This window comes from Herpailurus yagouaroundi, unplaced genomic scaffold (assembly GCF_014898765.1).
Source record: "Herpailurus yagouaroundi ecotype Mexico unplaced genomic scaffold, PumYag 100, whole genome shotgun sequence".
NCBI classification, from domain to species: domain Eukaryota; kingdom Metazoa; phylum Chordata; class Mammalia; order Carnivora; family Felidae; genus Herpailurus; species Herpailurus yagouaroundi.
The window spans coordinates 37,211,994-37,220,979 of NW_024412391.1; the positions used below are offsets into that span (position 1 = coordinate 37,211,994).

An 8,986-nucleotide genomic window follows, 5' to 3' on the forward strand; every position below is an offset into this window, starting at 1 on the left:
CAAGAGGGTTCCCGTTTCTCCACATCCTCTCCAGCATCTATAGTCTCCTGATTTGTTCATTTTGGCCACTCTGACTGGTGTGAGGTGATATCTGAGTGTGGTTTTGATTTGTATTTCCTGTTGGTCTTTTTTGTGTCTGCGCCCATTGGTGTTTCTGTTGCCAGGATCTTTAACACCAATTCTGAGAAAATGAGGCAAAAAGAAAGTCCCAGAAACTCTTCACCATTTTGTGCCTTAGGTCGGTCCTAAGATCCCTGGCTAGCTTGCCTTTTCTCTACCTTTCAAAGTTTTCTTACATTTGATTTATATAATTCCCAAGAGCTTAGTCTCACTTAGAGAAATAGGAGAAAGTACATCTACTCCATCTTTCCCCAAACAGAAATTCATAGTATTTAAACACTTATATGTTGTTTTTTCATTTTGGTTCTGTTCAAGTTATTTTTTAATTTCCAATATGGTTTTTCCTTTGACCCATCGTATATTTGGTATTGTGGTGTTTAATTTTGGTTTCTAGATTTTTCTTTCCTTTTCTTTTCTTTTTTAAAAAAATTTTTTTTCAACGTTTATTTATTTTTGGGACAGAGAGAGACAGAGCATGAATGGGGGAGGGGCAGAGAGAGAGGGAGACACAGAATCGGAAACAGGCTCCAGGCTCCGAGCCATTAGCCCAGAGCCCGACGCGGGGCTCGAACTCACGGACCGCGAGATCGTGACCTGGCTGAAGTCGGACGCTTAACCGACTGCGCCACCCAGGTGCCCCTCCTTTTCTTTTCTTTTCTCTTCTTTCTTTCCTTCTTTCTTTCTTCTTTTCTTTTTTGATTTCTGTAAGTACTTCTCAATGTCATTTGCAATAGTAACAATTGTATAGTATGGACCTGCCTGAGATCTAAGATGAAAGAAGCAGTTTTCTGTACCAGCTTTGTCTATTTCCCAGCTAACCCTTCAGAGACACTCTTCTGTTCTTACTTCTGTGATTATCTGTGTAACTATAGCATGAATGCAAAAATCAAAAGACAACCTATTTCTTGAATCTTCCACTTTAGTTGATGTTGACTTACTCTGTGTGTAGGATGAGGATTTAGTTTACTACACTAGCTCCCTTTCTCCCAGCGTTTGATACTTATTTTTACTTTTTTGGTTATTTTTAGAACTTTATATAGTAAAATCTCTTTCTTGTTTCCTTAATTTCCAACAGTATGGTCTCTTAGCTAATTTTTTTTCTTTTCACTTGTTCAGAGATACTTATTGAATAATTAGCAGTTTTCAGTTTCCTTGATGTTATGAAAGAGTAATCATGATAATGTAAACTTGATAGCATTATAAGGGACGAGGCAACAAGGAGTCATTCAATCTCATTTCCTGTTGCGTAGATACAATGTGGAGATCTGGATTTGCATGCAACCTTCTCTAGTACTGCGGTGTTGAAGTGGACTTCCATACTTTTTGCGTTCATCAGGGGATTAATTTCTCACCTACAGCTGAAAGTGTTAAGTGTGGAACAATATGTTTTTAAAAGGCAAAGCATTTAATGCTTAACTGTATGCCAGTGTGTAATTTCTCATCTCCCATCACTCTTACAAGATGGTTATCACTAATGTCCTTTTAGAGATGAGGTGTGTGAGGTTCAGAGGTTGAAGGATTGGTTACTTCAGACTATCAAAACCATAACTTACAGAGTCAGAATTTGAGTTTAATTCTGCCTTCAAAGCAATGCTTCCCTATTATATCAAGCTACCTTCCAGAAAGGAGTATAATTCTATATTTAGCACATGCATTTAATGTAATAAAGTTTTTGTACATGGGTGATAAATACACAAGAATATATAACTTTTTGCATAAGGCCAGTTTTATACAAGTAAGTGATAAAACAGTAAATCTATACTTTTTGTATATGGAAGGGTGTTTATTATGTTTGGTGATGCATATTACATTAGCACCTTAGATAATATATAATCCTGAATCACTTTAGCTCTGTGTGTGTTTTTGTATACCAAGGGGGAAACTGGAGAGATGATCACCAAAATACTAAAAATAGATCTAGGTGGTTTTCACTTTCACTTTAAACTCTTTATTTATTTATTTTTTTATTTCTTTTCCCAATGATCTTGTATTATTCCCAAATCTATAAAATTATTTTTTTTAAATCTCCCAACCATGAGCATTTTGTTGTAATTTTCTGTTGTTGTCCTTTTCCCTTGTCTTTAAACTTCACCAAAGTGGATTGCAGATTGGGAAGAATTAGTTAATTAAATCTGCTTGGTTTAAGTTTTGTTTTGTTTTTTTTAATTTTTTTTTATTTTTGAGAGAGAGACAGAGACAGAGACAGAGTGTGAGCAGGGGAGGGGCAAAGAAAGAGGGAGACACAGAATCTGAAGCAGGCTTCAGGCTCTGAACTGTCAGCACAGAGCCTGATGTGGGGCTTGAACCCACGAACTGTGAGATCATGACCTAAGCCAAAGTTGGACACTTAACCAACTGAGCCACCTGCTTGGTTAAAGTTTTAATGGGCACAGGAGCTATTATCCCATATGCAGTTGGTTTTATATTTTATAGACTATGAAGAAAATAAATTCAGTAAATGAAATGTTATGAAATATTCCCGTAAATCATTGTATTTTGCTGTTAATAACCACCATATTTTAATTATGTACTATTATACTTGATTTTACAGCTACTGTTATTTATGTTGTAGAATTGATTACAAGAACATATTACAGAGATATTGATCATAACATACATTTTTGTAGATGTGCATTAATTAGTAATATACAACTTTATTGTGTGTATATATATAATTTTAAAAGGACTGTTTTCCCAGTGAAATGATTTAAATAAATTTGTCAAAAGTTTATAATGTCAAAGGAAGCCATCATAAAGTAGTATTTTGGAAAAAGTTTTCTTATGAAGATATTTTTCTCCATCATCTCTTTTTGTTTTTGTCTTTGTAGGTGATTATAGCCTTCTGGTATCGTATATTTGTGGGAATAATGAGTTTATTTGGGCTAGAAGCTAAGACCTGCTGGAATGTCACCAGAGTAGAACCTTTAAATGAAGTTCAAAGTTGTGAAGGCATGTTTCTTTCTAAATGCTGCCATGTTGTTATTAATATTTACAAAAATGTTTTATAGAGTTGTGACTCATTTTAAGAATTATAAATTACTGTGATTGATTTGTTTTCTTTAAAACACTGTAGAGCTGATTAAAAGAGTATAAATAGAATAAAAAGATTTAAAAAAAGTTTTGGGGTAGTTCAATTGTATAAAATTGGGGGATGTAGAGTAAACAGTCAAATATCTACCTGTAATAGTTCATGTAAAAATTTGGTTATGCATACATACATAAAAATCAAATATGCAATTAATAGATTGCTTTAGAAATACTGTTTCTTATATTCTCACAGTTCATGAATAGTTCTACTTGAACTCTCCGTATACATCTTCATTAGCACCTTTGTCAAAGAACCCCATTTGGAATCCTCGGTTTCCCAGGATCTATAATTGTCACTTCTATTTGAGATATTTGTCGTTTAGCACTTTTAAACTCTAAGAACTTTATTCAAAGTCATATATATCTACTTGCATAATATTTGCATTTTTTATTTCTTCATATTCTCTACAACATGACTACTTAACTGTGTTTTATAAATATATTTTTTAGATTTGTTTATATAACATTTATTTCTTAGAATGTTTGCTAAATCTGTATTTCTGTATTTTCCTTATATTTTTCTAATTTTCTCAGCTGATCTTTGTAGCATCTAAAATAGCATTGATAGGGGATAGTTGAGGGGCGATTAGACTTTTTTTGTACAAAGTAATCAAGAAAATGTTTCATAAAATGAGAAACTTTGTAATGACTCAGCTTAGAAGTTAACATTTTTTTCTGAAGGATGGGGAAAAATTGCCATATATATGTGTGTGTGTATATATGACATATATATATATATATATATATATATATATATATATACATACACACATATATGATGTTTATTAAGTTGCCAGTAAGTGATAGGTTATTGTTTGCACTTAGAACCCAGATGAGCCAGGTAGGCATAGACCTTACCCTCATAGAGTTTACACGTAAGAGGGGTGTTAGTGGTTACAACTGTGATGGATATTGTAAATAAGAAAATAAGGTTGCTGAGTTTAGGAGTAAAGGAGAAGTGTTTCAAGATTAGGAACCAGAATATTCAGAAGTCCTGAGGCAAGAGAGAACTGAAAGAAGGCTAGACTTTTGGGAGCAGAGAGAGAAAGAAGAAAAAATGGTGTGAAGTGATGCTAGGAATGTAAGGAAGGGTCAGAAAACAAAAGGCCACATGCTGGTTAAGGATTTTGTACTTTGTACTTTATTCATTGAAGAATGTTAGCAGATTAACATTTTAAAAACATTATTTTGACAGTTATATGGAAAATATATTAGTAAGGGACAGAAGTGGGTTTAGTGAGACCAGGAGGAGACTATTAAGCTCTTAGCAAGTGATTGCGGTTGTGGGGGGGGGGGGGGGGGCGGCGGGAGATAACTGGGAAATGCAGAGATTTGTGGGATATTGGAAGTAGAATTGACAAGATTGGGTAATCGATTGATGGGGGAGGGGAAAGTGAGTAAAGTCCTGTTAACATTGGTTTCTGGCTTAAGTGATAGTTTCTTTGAATGGAAAAAAAACTTTTAAAAGTAGCAGGTTTGGGGTGCCTGGGTGGCTCAGTCAGGTAAGCTTCTGACTTCAGTTTAGGTTATGATCTCATAGTTCTTGAGTTCAAGCCCTACATCAGGCTTTGTGCTGACAGCTCAGAGCCTAGAGCCTGCTTCAGATTCTGTGTCTCCCTCTCTCTCTGACCTTCCTCCACTCATGCTCTCCCTTTCTTTCTCTCAAAAATAAATAAACATTGAAAAGATGTTTTAAGGAGCAGGTTTGAATTGCTACATTAGTTTGAGATACCTAGGAGACCTGAAAGTGGGGAGGTCAAGTGGCTACCTGCTTGGATACATATAGGAAGAAGAAAGTCCCAAGAAGAAAGTCGCAAAGGATAAAAATAATGCAGTAGGTCTTCTCCTGTAATACATCAAGTGACTTTACAGAGAATTCTAGATACTGAACAATAGCATCATCACCTTAACAAAATAATACACCACCAACTAATCATTGCAGTATAATAATACTTCATTAGGGCAAAGTATAAATGTAACTACAATAAAGTATAAAATTCAAATGTAATAATACCTGACATAAGGGGAAGGTACTTATGTAACTATTAAGTAGAGCAGCAATCTGAAAAGCAAATGTTTTCAGCAAGTTCTGAACCCTTGAATCCAAGGCACTGAGACAGTTATGCCCAATTGCCTTATAGTCATTTATTCATGAAGTACTAATAATCTGTGTCTTTTTTAAAGGATTGGGAGACGCTGCTTGCTTTTATGTTGCTGTGATTTTTATTTTAAATGGAGTAATGATGGGATTGTTCTTCATATATGGTGCATACCTGAGGTAAGATTACTGTGTTAGATCTTTCAGTGGACCTATAAAGACTGGCTGACATTTTCTGATTAAATGAAAAGGATAATTATGAGATTAATTGATTAATAGTATGAAATTTTATACATTTATTTTATTTTTTTCAGAAACTTAGTTAATATCACGCAACCAGAAACTAAAGCTGTCACTTAAAGGCCTCTCTTTTATCCTTCTGGGTTTTTTTTGTTTTGTTTTGTTTTGTTTTTTTAAGACTAAGATTCCTTAACAAAGCCTTTAGTGAGAATACCACCAGGCCATATGTAAAATTATTATAACATTAGAGGAATCTTTGGTTGGCATTAGTGACTGATTATTTCTAAATTTAATGTCTGTACATGTGAAATTAAGAAAGTATAAAAGAAAACATATATCACTATGGCAGACACTTATATTTGATAGCCTATGTTTCTTGTTAATGGTACCACAATTTGGTTTCGGGTAGCAGTGTGTCCAGTCTCAGGTGATAGGTTGAAGTTAATTATGATAATCATGCAATCTGCTTCCCACTCTCCGTTGCTTCTTGGGATGGCCATATGAGTTAGTTTTTTCGTCGAAAAATACGATGAAATCAGTCTTGTTTATACTTAGGAAAGCATTTGTCTTTCTGACAAAAGGAGAGATTTCAGCTGTCTTTTCTCTGTCTTCTGCTTTTAAGCTTTAGGGTGATGCTTGGAGTTGCTGCAGTCATCTTGTGACCAAGAGGGAAAGGCCACAAATATAGCACCTAAGTCTGCTGCTCTAACATCCGTGTGCTGGTCTTTCATTTTTTTAATTGAATGACATCAGCCACTTTTGTTAGGTTTTATTTCTTACAGCAAAATATATTCCTAACTGATGAGCAGCTTTCTTTATAATGTTATTCTTGAATTTAAAGTTGAAAATCTAGGGGCACCTGGGTGGCTCAGTCAGTTGGGTGTCTGACTTCAGCTCAGATCATTATCTCACGATTCGTGAGTTCGAGCCCTGTGTCGGGGCTCTGTGCTGACAGCTGGGAACCTGGAGCCTGCTTTGGATTCTGTGTCTCCCTCTCTCTCTCTGCCCCACCCCTGCTAATATTCTGTCTCTGTCTCTCAAAAATGAATAAACCTTAAAAAAAAATAAAGTTAAAAATGCAAAAGACCTAAAGAAATGCAAAAGACCTAAAATAGTGGAGATATTCTTGAAGAAGATAGGAGGACTTGCTTTAGTAATCATTTCTGTATTATAAATCTGATGTAAATAAGGTAATGTGATTGTGGTATGGGGGTAGGCAGGTAGAGCAGTGGAGTAAAGCAGGTCTTAGAAACACTTGGCCCATTTAAAGACGCTTGATGTATGCTGAGAGTGGATGTTGTCCATCAGTAGGTACGGACCAGCTTCTCAACACATGGTTCTGGAATCACTGGAAGATCATAAGGAACAAAGAGAAGTTGAAACTGTACTAAAATTAAATCCTAGTTAGAGTAAAAACTCAAATATGAAAGAAAAAAATATAAAATGCTTAGAATGAATATCAGTAACTTGGGATAAGAAAAGATTTCTTTAAATAAGGAACAAAAGTTTAGCCATGAAGAAGAAAACTAATAAATTTGATGGGAAGAATTAAATTCCTCAAGGCATTATAGAATGAAAAGATAATGCACAAATTGGGAAAAGATATTACAAAGCATATAACCAACATTGTATCCAGACTTTGCAATCACGTGGCACTCCAGGTGCCAGGAATACAAAAGAACCTCTGTCCTTTTAGAATTTATATTCTAGAGAGGAGACAAGACTAAGAAGACTGACAACCCAATAGAAAAGTGCAGAGTATTTATGATCAGACATATATAAGAAGAATTCCAAATTGCTAATAAACATATGTAAAGTTGACTACCATAATTACTTATCAGAAAAATACAGATTTTATCCGCAAGGATATTTCACATCTACTAGATTGGCAAAAGGAACTTTTTTCTGTGGCAAGTGGACATACAAATTAGTACAACTATTTTGGAAAAACTGTGCGCATTAATTTAGTAAAGTTGAAAGTATAGATACTTTCTAACTCTGCAATTCCAATTTAAAGTATATACACCTTTAAATACAGGGAACAGGGGCGCCTGGGTGGCACAGTTGGTTAAGCGTCCGACTTCAGCCAGGTCACGATCTCGCGGTCCGTGAGTTCGAGCCCCGCGTCGGGCTCTGGGCTGATGGCTCAGAGCCTGGAGCCTGTTTCCGATTCTGTGTCTCCCTCTCTCTCTGCCCCTCCCCCATTCATGCTCTGTCTCTCTCTGTCCCAAAAATAAATAAATGTTGAAAAAAAAATTTAAAAAAATAAATAAATACAGGGAACAAACTTGGTGTTTGCCACGGAGGAGGGGAATGGGGAATGAGCAAAATAGATAAAGGAGAATGGGAGATACAGGCTTCCAGGTATGGAATGAGTAAGTCACGGGGAGAAAAGGCACAGCATTGGGAATATAGTTAATGGTATTGTAATAGTGTTGTATGGTGACAGATGGTAGCTACATCTGTGAGCATATCATAATGTATAGAGATGTTGAATCATGTTGTATACCTGAAACTAACATAATTGTGTGCCAATTGTACTAATATATATATATATATATATATATATATGCCTAAGAAACTTTTGCATGTGTGTACCAGAAAGTATGTATTGCATGTGACACCAGCAGTGTTGTTTGTAAGAGCTGCAAGCTGAAAACAACTCTATCTATGAACAGAGAAATGTACCCATTACAGTTTATTAATAGCGAACTACTAGACAACATTGAGAATGAATGAGCTGTAGCTATACACATCAACATGGACAATTCTTACAAATAGAATGTTGAATGAATGAAGGCAAGCACAGAATTAAAGAAAGGCTACATACTTCCATTTGTATACAGTTTAAAAACAGATTAAAGTAAATCATAGTATGTGTATAGATGTGGTTATATTAATACTCACAAAAATCAGGATAGTGGCTTTTGAAGGGGTGTCAGGTGGGGACCCAAGGCGTGATCAATTTTCTATTTCAGTGATATATAGTGGTTGAAAGGATGTTCACTTTATAATTGTTCTAGAAACTAGAAAATTTTATGTATGTTTTAATGTATTTTTTTAGGAAAATATAAGCTCATCAATATTTTGATGGAAAAGAATTACTTTTAGATTATGTTGGCAGCTTTAAAATGTTCTATTTTTGAAATTGTCCATATTACTCTTTTTTTATATGGAAAATGTTATACAAGACTAAAACTTTTTAAAGTTAATATTTTTCCCTGGGAGAAGTACCCAAGAGGTGATAGTCTTCTCTGAATTGTTTACACAGTTCAGGAATATCAAATACATTATTCGGCTCCAGTCTTTAAAAAAAGGATATATAGATAAAACAAATGTTGGCTATAAAAGTGTTTACCCCCAAATCAAGAGCACACTGTATATACACTGTATGTCAGCTAACTTGACAATAAATTATAAGTTAGCTGACATACAGTGTAT

The 8,986-nt window shown here is 34.9% G+C and overlaps 1 protein-coding gene across 1 annotated transcript in view; it reads left to right on the plus strand.

Annotated features, from left to right (window-relative positions):
* DPY19L2 (dpy-19 like 2) overlaps positions 1-8,986 on the plus strand; it is a 97,071-nt gene that overhangs the window by 18,058 nt on the left and 70,027 nt on the right. The window contains exons 5-6 of the mRNA XM_040472275.1: positions 2,949-3,069; positions 5,392-5,485. Of these exons, the coding sequence (XP_040328209.1) occupies positions 2,949-3,069; positions 5,392-5,485 (215 nt within the window). The remainder of the gene's footprint in view (positions 1-2,948; positions 3,070-5,391; positions 5,486-8,986) is intronic.